At 36.5% G+C, this 17,359-nt stretch overlaps 1 protein-coding gene across 1 annotated transcript in view; it reads left to right on the plus strand.

Moving 5' to 3' along the window:
• Nucleotides 1–17,359, plus strand: part of LOC307003655 (5-hydroxytryptamine receptor 3A-like) — a 45,107-nt gene that overhangs the window by 10,926 nt on the left and 16,822 nt on the right. Inside the window, exons 2-4 of the mRNA XM_079622364.1 lie at nucleotides 2,739–2,944; nucleotides 3,291–3,335; nucleotides 3,497–3,606. Coding sequence (XP_079478490.1) covers nucleotides 2,744–2,944; nucleotides 3,291–3,335; nucleotides 3,497–3,606 — 356 coding nt within the window. The 5' untranslated portion in view covers nucleotides 2,739–2,743. The remainder of the gene's footprint in view (nucleotides 1–2,738; nucleotides 2,945–3,290; nucleotides 3,336–3,496; nucleotides 3,607–17,359) is intronic.

Genomic DNA, 17,359 nt, shown 5'->3' on the forward strand with positions numbered 1-17,359 from the left:
TTTTGATGGGGATATGCCGAAACGCATTTACAAGACCAAATATTCGGGTTAGAAAAGGGGTACCCCAGGTATAATATCCCGGTTTTTAAAAAACGGAATATGAGCATATCCGGGTTTTTGCCAGTGTTTACTGGGTTATTGCTAATATTCCGGTTTTGAACGGGTTATTGGCTGCATGTAAACGTAGTCAGTGTTACCAGTATTTTACAGTAAAAAACCCCGGTAAGTCCTAACAGTGTACCTCCAGTTTGAGATGTCTACAATGTTATTTTGACTAGTCATAATTCCAGTTACAGATATCTACAACGTCATTTCACTTAGTCAAAACTTAATTTAAGATATCTGAAAAGGAACATGTAGATATCTTGAATTGAAGTAAATTAAAGATATCTTGAACTGGAGTTACGATTAGTCAGAATCAAATAGTAGATATCTCAAACTGGAATTACAGATATCTAAAATTCAGTTGCAGATATCCGTAATTCACACTGAATTGTAGATATCTGTAATGATAAACCCCATACAAATGAATCCTAGGTAGGTCCTAGGAAGAATGTATTTGTGGATATCTGAAATTACAATTATGGATAGGAAGAATGTAGTTGTGGATATCTGAAATGTTCTTTTTGACTAGGCAAAACTGAATTACAGATATCTGCAACACATATCCAGTCTAGCTGTTAAATGTTAAAATGGCTTGCCACACTGTAAAAATTAAAACATAGATTTTATTTATATTTAATTAATAAAAATGAGGTAACATTTTACAAGCAATATTATTAATTAAATTTAACAAATTAGAATTGAGTAATAATTAATCGAATTAATTAATTAAATGTTAACCATTTAAAATGAGTAAAAATTACAAAATATATGTTATTGCCAACATTGAAGACACCTGATGTTAACAAGCAGAATCACTGAAGGAGAAAACCATAATTAACGTCACCATTATGGAGATGAGTGTGTGTTTTAGTTGGGCTCTTGACCCTTAAAATATTTTAAGTTTTGTTTGGCTGCTGTACATGAGTTATGACAGCAGATGAACAAATAGAAAAGGTGATCTGATGGTGTTGTTTGTGTTTTAACATCATCATTATTTCGAATCTTTTACCCTGAATCACTGAACTCAAATGGAGTCCAATTCATGAGTTAAGTTACCTTTATTAACTATAGCAGTACTGGCCTTGTAGGCCAAGAGGTGGGCAGATCGATACTAATATCGATAATATCGATACCAACGTTGGTATTGATCGATACCAACGTGAAAATATCGATACTAAAGTTTCAGTTTCTCTCGTTTTGCGACCTGGCCGTGTTTGTCAAAATGCTGCTGCTGTCAAAGAGCAGAGCAAGCTCTCAAGAGTGCTGCTCGTGCTCGACACTGCTCTCCTCCAGGAGCGTTGTATGGATGTATTTTCAGGCCGAAAATGAGACAACAGTGACTTGACCATTTGTAGAAAGTCTTTAAAATACAGTGGCAATACAACTAATAAAAAAAATCCCGAAAAGAAGTGCACTAAAGAGGAGAAACATTTTTTGTTAGCATGCTACTTGAAAAGAGAATTTGTTTTTACATTTTTTATGTTTTCAATTTTTTATATTTGTGAAGTAATCATTTTGTAACTTTGTTTATTTAAGAAAAAAATCCTGAAAAGAAGTGCACTAAAGAGGAGAATTTTTTTTTGTTAACATGCTACTTGAAAAGAGAATTTGTTTTTACATTTTTTATATTTGTGAAGTAATCATTTTGTAATTAATCAAATGTAATTAATAATATTGCTTGTAAAATGTTACCTCATTTTTATTAATTAAATATAAATAAAATCTTACAGTGCATATACTGTGAGGTTACACTTTTAGCTCACTGTGACCTCACATTGCTAATGTGGTGACCACATGGTGAAATCACTGTGAGATTAACGTGTTGACTGGCTAAATATGACGTTGTCTGGAGACGTTGTATTTTGGTTAGTAAAAACCACAACCTAAAACCAACAAAATATCAACGTCTAATGATGTTAGAATTTGACGTTGTGTGGACGTTACCATTATGACGTCAGAGAGACGTTGGATTTTGGTAACTTTACAACACAGCCTAAAAACAACAAAACATCAACGTCAACTGACATCTGTATTGGACGTCAAATTAACGTTGGCATTAGATGTTGAGATGATGTTGGATTATGGTCACCTGACGTTGCAACACAAAATTAAACCAAATACCAATCATATGATGTTGTGTGCCTGCTGGGATTCTTGCTTTCCTTTTCCTTTCAGTCCATAGCCTTAAGTTTCACTGTCTTTGGTACCTTTTACCTTCTTTCAGCTTTTCTTTAAGATCTAATAATACTTTTGTTAATGTTTTTTTTTTTTGATGGTTTTTACCAACTATCAGTGAAGTCTTCTTTGATTTTGTGGTTGATGGTCTGATGTGGGCGTTGACACGTCACGATTTTCCCAATCTCAAATCGGGGAGTTTCAGAAGGGTAGAATATTTTATATTTTAAACTTCGGAGCTGCAGTATGTTTTTATTGTAGAGTAACCCGTTATATGTGTAAATATGTACAAAAAGAAACAAATTATGATCCCTTATAAGAGCAATAATCTATGTTTGTTTTTGTGTGTTTTGTGTGACAAGAGTATCAAATGTAGAAGGATGAATGTTTAAACATGTCCTTCATTGTGTGTTTAGAGAATATATTCTGCTGTGTTACCGAATGTTTTATATGCACAGGGCGGATGTCTGATCCTGAAGACTGCAGTCAAACAGAAAAAGCTGAAGAGAAAAAGCGTCTTTTTGAATATATCAGCTTGGAAAACAAAGAGACTCTGAATACCAGAATGTGGCCCTTGATATTCAACGACAACCCTGATGACTTTGAATACTTCAATCCTGTCACCGTTTTTGTGGACCTGTATGTGACATCCATCATAAATGTGGTATGTGTCCAAAAGGGCTGGTTCTCAATTCAGATGTCCCGATTCGATTCGATTCCGATGCACAAGATCGGACAGAAGAGTATTTTGTATCGTCATATAGCACACAGTAAAATCCCCGGTGTTAAAGGTGCTCTAAGCGATGCTGTGTGACGTCACTTCCCAGCCAGCACAGCCATGTGGGGCCCACATGGGTTTGACCTGTCTAACTGGGACCCATACAGTTTTGTCCACGGTTTCCATGCAGGCCCCACATGGGTTTGCCCAGATGAAATGAACACTGCTCAGTGTGCACACTACAGGCTGTTTTTTTGCTGTGTAGTGTCATCTCTCATCTTTTTATCTACAGAATGAAAAAGCCCAGAGTCTCACGACACAGGTCAAAATGATAACTGTAAGTGCTTTAAAAAACTATTTTCATTCTTATTTGACAAAGTTTTACTCAGTTTACAAAATTTTGTCACTTATGATCAGAGGTTTTATTGGATTTTCATTTTTCATTTTCATTTTTTGGATCTGTATTATAATTACTCTGAACTTCATTTAACTTTCCAGGCTTGGTCAAATTCCAATATGACGTGGAAACCTGACAAATATTGTGGAATCAAATCATTTGCAGCCCCCAGAAATATGATTTGGACTCCAGACATTGGTATAAAAGAAAGGTATAAAAATTACTTCTGTGTTTCATTTGAAGTCATCATAACAGTGATCAGTGTTTACATTAGTTGGGCTCTTAACTCTTTTTATATATTTAGTCTTTTTTGGCTCCTGTGACAGTCTTTTTGTCAAACACATTTGCAGCAGCAAAGAAAGCTAAAGTGAAATAAGATCAGGTTACCTGTTGATGGTTTTATAATCGTCATGAAATAGACTGATTCACTGAGGTTTTTATAATCTAATATATTCACATCACAAACCCTGTGTTACTCCAGAGTGATATCCACCAATATAACAATCGGTTTAAATCTTTTAACAAACATACAATAAAAAAATAGGCCTACACTGACACACAGATATCAACAATCAAATTTTCAGATAAACAGATCAATTCAGAAAATCACTGAAAAGCTACTAATTCACAACCAAAACAACAGCAAAAAATAAAAGCAAATATTTAGAATCAAACTAAATTATAGGACAATTCAGCTGCATAATTTATTCCTGTTGCAATGCATGCTGGGAGTTTTGTACAATGCTGGTACCCAGCATGCATTGCAGCAAAGTACTTTTAATTGTCACCATTGTTGAGATTCATACGCTGATTGTTGATGTCTGTATGTGTCATCATAAATTTACTTTTTCATGCTAATAATTGTTAAAGTCTTCTAACTTATTGTTATAATATTGCTGAAGTTCATGCTGCAGTAACACAGAATTTGTGTTGAGAAAAAAAATATTAAGAGCTCGCGTGTGTTAGCAGCTGCGATTACCTCACACAGACACACTAAAATGTTATATTTTACAGTTATTATATAGTTGACACATTTAATGTTAACACGGAGTCAGACAAAGATGGAGAGACTCAAGAAGAAGTGACAGCTTGTAGAATGCAACAGGATGTCTCTGAATGGTTAGTTGATTCATTTATGTTGCTGATGTGGAGTTAACTATCTTCAATTAGCATATTCTGTCATGGTAATCTATAAATCGTATAGGAACTGTTGTGAGATGCACACGGAGTGACTTTCTATTGCATGTGAAAAGATGGATGCTAAAGTTTGAGCTGACTCACAAATGTACTCTTATACAACAACTCTCCCTCTTCTCAACATGGACTGTGTTCCCGGGGGTGGGGTTTATGTAAATCTTAGGGCTGCTGATGTCACTAACCCTGGAGGAATGTCGTGTAGTCCATACCAGCCGTTTGTTGTAGTACTTTTCTTTAAACGCAAATATCTTCCTTTGCTTTGACCTTTGCAGATGTTTTTATGCTCAAGCAGCAACACTTCACACTAACTAAAGTTAGAAAAGTGAAATCATACTTTACCACCCCTTTAAGAGCCCAACTAATGGAAACACTAATCACTGTTATGGTGACTTCAAATGAAACAGAGTTTAAACCTCTGTTAATTTTCAATAAAACTTTTGTAGACGTCTGACAGAAATAAAGTCAGTCTGGTTATTAACCCTCTGGGGTCTGAGTTTTATTTTTTTAGGGCCCTTGAGAGGTTTTGACATGCCCTGATATTTGTGCTTATCTCAGCTACTTACAACATACCTTTGGCCAATCATAATTATGCTTGTATTCAGCACAAACTTTGCTACAATAATATGTGAGCAAAATGGAAGTTACATGTTTGCATTTTATAGAAAAAAAATATTATGCGTGGTTAGTAAGTTTTGGGGAAAATATTGTCACTGCAATGAGCCCATATAACTCATACTGAATAGTTTGGCACAAGACTTTTGAGTTACCATTCTTGTAGGCTAGAATGTTTACTACAAAATGATGTGAAAATCATTCTCTATTCTTGTCTGGGAGTTATTTGTTATTCTAGTTGGCTTTTCGATAAGTTGTTCTAAGTTAAAATAATCTGTGGATCGTTTAAGATTTTTCTTATCATATTTATCATCCCAATTTATATTAAAATCACCTATGATTATAATCTCTTTGTTTTGGTCACAGGATTTCAGCACATTTTTTAGCTGGTCATAAAAATCTACCTTCATGGATGGGTGTCGATATAGGCATATTAAGATAAAAGACATTTCGTTTGACAGAGTGATATCCACACCAACACAGTCAAATGTAATATCAGTTGACCATTCAAGTTGTCTGCAAGTCCAGGTATTTCTAACATAGAGCAGTACTCCCCCACCTTTGCCTTTCTCCCTATCCTTTCTAAACACATGATACCCAGGCATAGTTACCAGGGCTTCCGCTGATGTTGGTTTCAACCAAGTTTCAGATATTCCTAAACAATCAATATTTGAGTCACCTAGGAGATGCTCTAGTTGTTCACGCTTATTTCCGAGACTTCTCACATTTAAATGTCCGCATAGCAGTCCCTTAGGTTTGTAGGAGTCCCAGACTGTTCTCGATTGGTTAAGGGTCTGGAATATTTTAGTTCTACAATGTTTTTTTAACACAGGCTTTCTGAATTTTACCTTAATGTCATTGATGTTTGAGTAGTCGCTGCGTATAGGGGAGAGCGGGGCACAACCCAACGCATTTTGGTTTTGGCTCAATCATTTAAAAAATAATTAGGTTAGATTAATATTTTTTTTTACACAAGAAACATACACATCTCTGCTACAAATGAACACTTAAAGTTTTTTTCTAGGACCTTCCATTTTCATACAGTTGCACTGAAAGTGACAGAAGTGCAAATGTTACAACTTACCCCATATGCGGGGTTAGTTGTAACAGACAGAGGGGTTTGTTGTAACACTTGTTTGTAACACACATAATTCAGTACTATTTTATCTGTATAGTTTGATATTGTTTGTACATCTGTATAGATAGATATCCATACATCCATCCCTCATCCAATCATCCTTCTATTATGGATCAATATCATGGATAGAGATATAGGAAAGGGCTGCACAGTTTTGCATGCAAAATTATTATTATTATTAATATTAACAGTAATAATAATACAAACAAGCTTAAAATCACATTTTAAAGTGTTTATTACATGAAAACAGGCAATATTTTTAATAAATAAACAAGTGATCAATATAGTAAACAAATCCCATAGCCTACAAAGTCACATTTTTTATTTTATTCAAATTCATCTGGCAGAAATACACAGAAGGTCCCTACTCACTCCTCTATCTGTTTTCCGCTTTGAATGTCTCATTCTGTAAAAAAAAAAAAAAAACTGAAAGAAGGCTCCCTGTTTTTATTTCAATATCGTGAACACTTGGCGGCTTAGTTGTAACACTGTGTTACAACTAACCCCGCTGTGTAAAACATATTTTAAACCTAGCTAACAGTTGCTAGGAGTTGCTGACATGTTTCAAAATGGTGCCATGTTTTAGCCAACAAGACAGTGATTAAGGCAATATAAAGTTAGATTTGGTGACATACACACACAACTCAGAAACAGAAAAATACGTATGATGAAAAAAAATACTAACATGGTGTCAAAACACTCTTTGTCCCGTATCTTCACAAAATATTATCAAAACTTTTCACAAATCCACGGGAGACCGTCTTCTGGCAGCGAGAGAAAAAGAGCGTAAACACAACCCGCGTGACCCTGAGTAACTACATGAAAGGTCCATGTTACATTTAGCCCCGCGTTAGGTTGTGCCCCGCGCTCCCCTACCGCTAATGGAGTTAGCTTTGGCACTGGTCTGCTGCTAGCCACCGGTGGTGTTAGCCCCACAGTTAACACTGGTGACGGTAAAAGTCTCTCAACTGCTGGGCTGATGGCCGTCGTCGAGATCCCGCTGGGAGACGCTGATGGAGTTATCCTTTGTGCTGGTCTGCTAGAAACTGCTGGTGACATTGTTTCCCCGGCTGCCGGCCCGCTGGGAACCGCTGGTGTTGTTAGCCTTGGTGTTGTTGGTCCATTGATAGCTGTTGGTGGTGCTAACTTCCCGGCTAACATCGTTGACCTCTCAGCTACTGGTCTGGTAGCCGCCGATTTAGTCATTCGGTTCCTTAAAGTAGCTAAGAGACTTAATCCCCCCAGACCTCCCACAGTTCCCATTTGGGACCTTTCCACGGTGCTGGACGCCATGAAGGGTCCTCCTTTTGAGCCTCTTCAGCAGATTGATATGAAACACCTGTCGCTCAAGACGGTGTTTCTCCTGGCTCTCGCTTCAGTGAAGCGCGTTTGGGGACTTACACGCGCTCTCAGTGAGCGCATGGTGCATGGAATTTGGGCCTAATGACTCCAGAGATGGTACGACCGTTTTCTCAAACCTAAGCATGGTTACGTTCCAAAATCGGTCATTACCCTGTCTGTCCTTCCGGTCATTGGGGAAAGTGGAAGAGAATTTTCTCTGCCTGGTAAGGGCATTGAGAGCTTACGTGTCGCGCTCGTCTGCTTTTAGACAGACAGAGGAGCTTTTCGTTTCGTTTAGTGGGCGTCTCAAGGGATTGGCCACGTCGAAGCAGAGCCTATCCAGATGGATAGTGGACGCTATAGCTCTAGCGTACGCATCCAAAGGCATTCAGTGTCCTTTGGGTGTTAGAGCGCACTCCACGAGAAGTATGGCTTCTTCGTGGGCCTGGTCGAGTGGGATTGCCTTAAAGGATATTTGTATGGCGGCAGGCTGGGCCTCACCGTCTACATTTATCAGGTTTTATAACCTCGAGGTGCCCGCCTTACAGGCCAGGATATTATCGGTTTAATTAACCGTATTTGTTTAGACTGAGATTTCAGTCGTCAATTTATGGCATTATTGTGCTGAACTGTTACGTGCAGTCAATTTTGTGAGAGATGGTGGTTAGAGCCCACCTCTTTCAGGATTCTCTGAGTCCTACAGGTGATTATGTACTATATGAACCCCAGCTCAGTGCTCTGGGTCTATGGTGTCGGATCACTGCATACACGGCGTCTTACAGGGTGTTCCCCAATGCGTTGCTTACGACAACGCAGTACGAGAGTATCTCTCGTAAGAGAACGTACTCGGTTACTAACGTAACCTCGGTTCTCTCTAGAGAGAGGAACGAGTACTGCGTTTCTTGCCGTGCATGCGCTCTGGTTGTTTCGCTTTAAAAATCAGAGTTCATAAGCCTTTGAGCGAAATATATAGCCCTAAGCCACGCCCGTTTCGGCGGGACGTGACGCAGGAGGGCGCGAAGTGCCCTCATTGGGTGTGACGTCACTCAAGGGCTTGCTCGATTGGCTAAAGCATTTGCCGCAAAGCAGCCTATAGGCGCGCGAGCTGTCTCGCCTAGGTCTGTATGCTGTGGCAATGCGTTTTACATTGATACAAAATTAAGGATAATTTTTTGCTTCAGTATTCTCGTGGAAAAGGATTTTCCCCAATGCGTTGCTACGACAACGCAGTGCTCGTTCCTCTCTCTAGAGAGAACCGAGGTTACGTTAGTAACCGAGAACGTTTATTAGGCACATTTATTATGGTGAAAAAATATGAGAATGCTGTTGATGTTCATAGCGACGCAAATAATTGTGGGATATCTTTAGCGAACAAAGGATAAGCATCCTCCAAATTCCTGTAATTCATTAAAAACAAATCCTCCAAATTCCAAATTCATTAAAAACAAATCTGACATGCAGGAAGTCATCCAGAGTGCAGGGGTGATTGAACAGTGGAAGTGAGAAAAATTGGTTTTCTAATAAAGTTGAAAAACATTCTGTTCTTTTAAAGTATATAAATGAAATGCTTATAAAATAAAACATATAATATAAAATAAACATCTTACTAAAAATCTACTGTACCAATTATTTTAGTTAATTTTTTTAGTAAAAATTTTTTTTTAAAGGGCACCTATTATGGAATTTTGAAATTTACCTTTCATGTAGTGTGTAACATAGATCTAAGTGTACAAAAACATCCTGCAAAGTTTGAAATATGAAAGTGCACCGTATATAAAGTTATTGTCTTTCAAAAGTAAGAGTCGACTCTGAGTCATTTTTATGAATCGTTAGAAGACTTTTTCTCTGACTAGATGACGTCAACTTGTCAAGTTATTTGAATACGATACGCCCACTTATTGCGCTCCAAGGCCAGCAGGGAAAATATCATGGCGACGAGACGCTGTGTTCTGAAGTGTGACTCAAAAGCCAACTTTTTTCATCTGCCCAAAGAGGAGCATTTGAAGACTAAGTGGCTACAATTCATATATACAACTATACCACAGAAGTATAGTCCGAGCCTTGCTTTGTTCGCGCCATTTTGAAGACGATTGCTTTACCAACTTAAATGCAATCAAACTTGGATTCGCTGATATTGAAGGAAGGTTCGGTTCCAAGTGTATTTGCATCAGCTTCCTCCTCCGTATCACAACCTGTAAGTGTTATTAATAATTTTTGCTTTTATGTTTTATGTAGCATGCTTAATAATTATTTTGTTTGTTGTGTAAGCACCGTTTAGCTTCTAGGTCTTCAATGGCAATTGTATTGAGATATGTGAAGTTTTTGTCGTTGTTTTCGGAGTTGTCTAAAGAATAGAGTAATACCTTGTAGTAACGTAACTGCATTTTTTTTTTTGTAAAAACGTTATTGTTTATGCATCGGGCTAATGCAAACAAAGACTGATTGTGCTTTTACAATATGAACTCTGGGCTATGCTCGCTAACATAACATTAAATTATTTATCTTATTTTTCGTTTTTTACTACAAACTATAAAGCAGTGGACTATAATCATTATTATAATACAATTTAATTGATAAAATCATCATTGTACTCCGTGTTAAAAATAAGTATTATCTCTGTAAACACTGCTGGGTCATCTGACCAATCAACGCAGATTAGCGTCGCGCAGAGGAGGGGTTTGGAAAAACAAGTCGTTGAACGAATCATTTGGGAGTCGGTGAGCAAATCAGGTAAAAATAAATGCATATTATACGAAAACAAAAGTGTTTTTTGTCATTGCATGCATGTAAAACTGTTGTTGGGGACTCCCACAACAACATTAGGAACATTTTAAATGTCATAATAGGTGCCCTTTAAATTTTAGAGATTTGAAGAAGTAGCTCCTAACATACAATGTATGAATGGGTTTACAAAAATGCAATGGCAATATAATTATAGTAATAAACTAGGATAATATACTATTTAAATGACTGAATACCGTGGTTTAATGCATATCAAGTGTTGTATACAAGCAAAGAGATGCAGAGAAAACCAAGAGCTTGCTAGCATCACGGCTAAATGTAGTTGTAAATGTACACGGATGCACTGTGTTTTGTTGTACGCACAGATTTTGAGGTTCACTTGAAAGATGTTTTCTTGTTTTTGTTTCGTGGCATTTTTAATTAAATAATATACATTTCGACATACAAACGCATTCGCAACTCTTGTAAATGTTTTCTTTAGGTGTAGAGTAGGCGGTGCTGGCAACACCTACGATTGGTGTGAGATGGACGTACGCAAGACATTTCTAGCAGCTCACGACATTCTAGGAAAACATTGTTTTTCAAAGTGTAAGGCAAAGTGTTGCAATAGACTGAGAATGGTAACCCTCAGACCTCTGCCGTTTCTGACCGAAATATTTTCTGTTTTGAATTTTTAAAAATCACAGCTTCATCGGAATGTTATGAAACTTGGTGACTTTTATGGCATTATGTATGTGAAAAAAAAAAAATTGAGGTCATGATCCGAGCATGCTAAGTGGTCGTGAAAAAAATAGTCACACTTGTGGTCTTCGGTCAAAAATGACCGACCCATAGGAAATGAATGGGAAATTTACAAAATTTTTGAAAAATTCTCTGATTTTTTATGTGTACAATCTACAAATCGGCCTCGATCCTAAAAAAAAGTACTCCGCAGGAAAGGGGAGACACTCTACTACATCAATCTACTGCAAAAGACTGAGAATGGTGATGTTAAAAATTGGTAAACAATTTCAAAACAGTGTGTTTCAGAAGAAATGCAAACAAAATCAAATATTCATAAAAACAAAGGTGTCCAAAATGTTACATGCTAATATTTGGTCTTGTTTCAGAGTCGGTATGCTCCGGTGAAAACTGTGTGACTTGTGTGAACTTTGTTGACGCCAAGAACACGCTGTTAAACATGCGCTTCAATAACAATCTTCAATATAAACAAGAATCCAACTCTAATGCGACTGATCTCGTTTCACATATAACTGTTGATAGTTTGATAATAGTCATTTATCTAACAATTGAAATTTACGAAAACATTTCGGCATTCTGCTGATGAGGCCAAAAACTGCTTAGTACCACATGTTTTCATAAAAAGAAGAACAATTATTAAGACATAAAACACAACGTCTGTTTTCTGGATCAGGCCTAAAAGACAGATGCCTAAAACTCTGGTGTCAGAGTATCGGTGTGGACATGTGATATGTGAGCTAGCAGGAACTGCAAGTGCTCTGAGTTCATTTAAAGTTTGGCATTTCACTGTTTTTACTCAACATAGTGAAGTTTCAGCTATATAAAGTATAAATGCAGTGTAAAGTTTAATTGTGTATTAATAAATATCATTGTTTTAGTGGACTCGATTAAAATAAGTTCAGAGTACTCATAACTATTGTTTTTTCATAAATTTAAAGGAGCTGTATGTAAGAAATGTATTTCAATTAATCATAAAATGGCCCTGATATGTCAGTAGACATTAAGAAATCATGTTCATTTCAAATACTTATATCACTGACAACAGTAGTCCGGCCAGGATATTGTCATTTAAAAGTGAAGTTGAGGGGGAGGGGATACACCGCTCTACAGTAATTTGAAAGTGATTGCAGTACCAGTTTTGGCCACAATCTTACATACGGTTCCTTTAAAGGTAGGGTATGGGATTTGAAAAACGGCCGGCAGATTTTGAAAATACACAACTCAAATGGTCCTAACTTCTTTCTTCCTCCAACGCTGGCCCTGACTCCACCCATTCGAAGAACATGGACGCGCGATCATGCACGAGCGAAAACTCAGATGTACCGGGGCGACTTGCACTTACTGTGACTGGGTCATGAGCTTTGAGTATGCGCACGAAGGGGTCACGCGCGCGAGGGGGAGGGGGGGATGGTACGACCGTTTGATTGACGAACTTACTGTCCAATGATTCTAGGTGGTCTTGGAAATGATTGGCTGGAGTTTTTCGAGTCCTGCCCGTTCCACAGATGATTAAATTGCTTAATTTTCATTTCAGTGCTTCTAACTCAGTGGCTGTAAGTGGGTTAGAAATAGGATTTCAAGTGATTTTGAAAAAATGGACAAAAAAGAGAATCACATACCCCACCTTTAATTGAATTGAGGTAATCAGTTTCCTCAAATGAAATGAGTTAGTTTTACAGTGCAGAATAAAAAATGAATCATTCCACCTTTCACGTAAAAATACCACTTATCAACTGTAATTCATTAGCTTAACTGTTGTTTAGTGACAATGCACATCTTTAAGTGTAATAGTTAGCCGAGTTTGAAGTGTAATAGTTAACAGAAAAACAGCAATACTTGTCTTTCATGTCGATGTTTCGAAGACAGAGCAGAAAGATGTTAAAGAGAAATATGATTTGTTTAGTTTCTAAACTCTCTCATGTAGAAGGACTGTCATTTAATTATCTTTATGCTATATTTGTTCATGTTTTTCATAAATTCCTATGTTTCACCACGCCTGGCTAAAGTTTTTGCAAACTGTACAAAACCAAAAAGAAACGAGATGTAAACGGCGTAATCGACTATAAAATGTCAATTACAAACAGTCAATACTGATCACAAGTGGCTTTTCTCTGTTTTAATAAAATTATACTTTAGGTCACCGTTAAACAAAATAATTACAGTAATCTTCTAAAAGATAAATAGATTATACGAATGTATTAACATTTTAAAGATTTAATATAAACAATTTTTCATTTTAAAAGATCATATTTTAACTTTTACGATTATGCTTTGAAATAAATTTAGTATGAACAAAACTTTGGCTCTGGAAAGGAGTTAGCAGACTAACATTACATGATGCACAGAGGCTCATCTGCTCTGTCACCCTATATCCTGAAGCTGACATTACTGTCAAGTATCGTATTTCTCTGACGATGTGCTGGTGATCGGAAGGACCTTATCAATGGGGGTCGGCCTGAGGCATCACAGATTCTAAATGTCTTCATTGTTGCTCTCTCTCTAAAGATAGGCCTTATGTGGTGATTTTCTCTCAGATACTAGGAATTATTGAACATTTGTGAGACCCCCAAATTTCGAAGTTCTTTACACACTGTAAAAAATAAAACATAGATTTCATTTATATTTAATTAATTAAAATGAGGCAACAGATTACAAGCAATATTATTAATTAAATTTTACAAATTAGAATTGAGTAATAATTAATCAAATTAATTCCTTAAATGTTACACTGTAAAAAATAAAACATAGATTTTATTTATATTTAATTAATAAAAATGAGGCAACAGATTACAAGCAATATTATTAATTAAATTTAACAAATTAGAATTGAGTAATAATTAATCAAATTAATTCCTTAACCCTTTAGGCGCCAGAGGTTTTTTCCTAAAACGTTTGATTTTGACATCTTAATTTCAAAAGGCTATATCTTAAAAGTGATAAAAGATAGAGACTTTCTGTAAATTAGAGAAATATTAAGGATGACCCAAAGTTTATTTAGGGATTACATTTTCCCATCTAATTTGCATATTATGACGTCATATGGTGGTGGCCATTGTGGATTATAGAATTTTCATGAAATGTCACAAGTTTAAATAATAAAATGCAGCACTTCTTTCCCCCCATACCTTATGTATGCTATATTGCACAATACTGAATGCTCAGGTAAATAGTTAGTAGTAAACAAACTGTGTAAATCATTACTAATAAATGGTAGAAACAAACCGAATGCATGTAGTGGTTGGCCTTTTGCTGTAGAGATGTTCCATTTACTACATAGAGTAGGCACTCTGATTTTATATATTACATATATATTATTCATATGACACAGAAACACAAGTAGACAAGACCTGTTTAGTTGGCCCGTGTCACACCGCCTCTGCTACGAGCAGCGCGGGCGCGGCCAGATCTGCCTCGCGCGCGCGCCGAGTGCGCGCAGCTCGGACTACTGTCATTGTCATTGCGACTCCCCACCCTGCCTCCACGTTGCCCCATAACTGTCCTATGAATACTTTGATCTCGTCTAACATACCCAGTAGCTTTAGACAAAGTCTCCACCACAATAATGTCGCCGCGATTGCGGAGAGGCACACGGTCAGAAGACAAACTACAAGCGCGGTAAAAAAAAATATCCCGCCTCATTCCCCACAACAATAACACACCTGCTAACTTCGCGATGAACACTCCGACCCCGGGAAACATTGTTCCCACCACTGACATTGGGCAAAGGACCATCTACATTGGGCAAAGGATTCACCGTTTGTGCTTGGTGTAACGTACGGGCTATACTTTCACTTTCATAATCACCGTCAACTTCTGAAGGCAGATATTTCCCTTCAGAACCAGGGTCGGCGAATAGAAGACCCAACACTTCATTGTGGGTAAGCTTTATTGATGCAATTAGATAATAATAATAATAATAATAATCTAATGCAAAAACTCGCTGACGTTGACAATATTGCTCTGATAAAATGGTTCACTCGCACACTAGCTCCGCTTTTGTTCGCGCTGATTCAATGCGCTCTAGCTCGAAGATTTTGTATAAAAGCATGACGATTTTTTGAGTTGGGGATGAAGTATAACATGTCTGCCAACTAGTGGATGGGAAGTCGAAGGAAATTTGACACCCTATTTGACAAAATCGGCCGTTTTATTCAGTGCCGCATCTTGTCGAGTAAACTCGACCGTGGCGCCTAGAGGGTTAAATGTTAACCATTTAAAATGAGTAAAATTTACAAAATATATGTTATTGCCAACATTGAAGACACCTGATGTTAACAAGCAGAATCACTGAAGGAGAAAATCATAATTAAAGTCACCATTATGGAGATGAGTGTGTGTTTTAGTTGGGCTCTTCACCCTTAAATTATTAACTTTAAGTTTTTGTTTGGCTGCTGTATATGAGTTATAACAGCCAGATGAACAAACGGTGATCTGATGGTGTTGGTTGTGTTTTAACATAATCATTATTTCACAATCATTTGACCTGAATCACTGAACTCAAATGGAGTCCAATTTGTGACTTAAGTTAACTTTTATTAACTATAGAAGTAATGGCCTTGTACACCATAATATTTTTAACTTTTACAATGTAATCCAAATAATTTCTAAAAAGTTTCTCTTGTACAATAAAAAAAAAAACAGACATTATGAATCAGACTGTGCATCTCAACAATGGTGACATTTATAAAGCATGTTGCAGTGCATTCTGGTTTGCACCAATCAAAACTCATTCATGGCTCCCATCATGTATTGCTGCATGAATAAATAATGAGCTTATGATCAGAGGTTGTCACCATTGCTGAGATTCATACGCTAAATCTTGATGTCTGTGTGCGCAAAAAAAAAAAAAAACACATATATTTTTTATTATTATTGATTTGATCATTTGGATTTCATTGAAAAGGATAATAATATTATGCAGCTAGAATTAATAAAATAAATTTAACCCATAAATTGGACTCTACATGAGATCAGTGATTCAAGTCAAATGATTGTGAAATTATGAAACACAACCGACACCATCAGATCGACGTTTATATTTGTTCATCTGGCTGTTTTAACTCATGTACATCAGCCAAACAAAACTTAAAGTTATTAATTTCAGGGTGAAGAGCCCAACTAAAACACACACTGATCTCCATAATGGTGACTTTAATTATGGTTTTCTCCTTCAGTGATTCTGCTGGTTAACATCAGGTGTCTTCAATGTTGGCAATAACATATATTTTGTACATTTTACTCATTTTAAATGGTTAACATTTAAGGAATTAATTTGATTAATTATTACTCAATTCTAATTTGTTAAATTTAATGAATAATATTGCTTGTAATCTGTTGCCTCATTTTAATTAATTAAATATAAATAAAATCTATGTTTTATTTTTTACAGTGCATGCACCGTGATAAATAAAAAATATACTTTAAGTTCAAGTCAAGTTTTTCCACAGACCATCGATAGAATATTTGATTTTATTAATTCATTGAATTTAATTAAAAACATATTTTTTCAAAAGATAATTTAAACTTTTGAGATTTTGCAGAAATCTTTTTTTTTTTTTTACAGAAGATGTTTATTTTATATTATACATTTTATTTTATAAGCATTTCATTTGTATACTTTAAAAGAACAGAATGTTTTTCAACTTTATTAGAAAATCCCATTTTTCTCACTTCCACTGTTCAATCACCCCTGCACTCTGGAATGTGGATGACTTCCTGCATGTCAGATTTGTTTTTAATGAAAAATAACCCTCACAAGCTTCCTGCATGTCAAAGTTAAAAAATCAATACCATTATACCCACTGAGGTCATAATCATATTATCCTATTATTCAATTACACACACAAGGTCACCGCCAGGGCAAGGTCAACGCTAGGGCAAGGTCTGGTCAAGGGCAGGTCAAGGTCAACCCAAGGGCAGGGGGAGGGGCATCTGTCAAACCCATCAATCATTTTTTACAGAAGGTGAATCTTATCACTACTAGTGTGTCCTACTTACTCTTTTTTTAAAGAGGCAGTTTCTGCTTGACAAATGCGGCCTCTGGAGTGTGCTTTTGAAATGAGACACAGCTCTTGATCAGCTGATTCTGGAGTGTTTACTCAGAGCTGTAGTTAAACTCTGCAGGACAGTGGTGCTTCAGGAGCAGGATTAGACACCCCTGACATAACATGATAACCAGAAGTCTGCAAGTTAC

The sequence above is a fragment of the Phoxinus phoxinus genome, assembly GCF_949152265.1.
Source record: "Phoxinus phoxinus genome assembly, chromosome: 1".
In the NCBI taxonomy this organism is placed as follows: domain Eukaryota; kingdom Metazoa; phylum Chordata; class Actinopteri; order Cypriniformes; family Leuciscidae; genus Phoxinus; species Phoxinus phoxinus.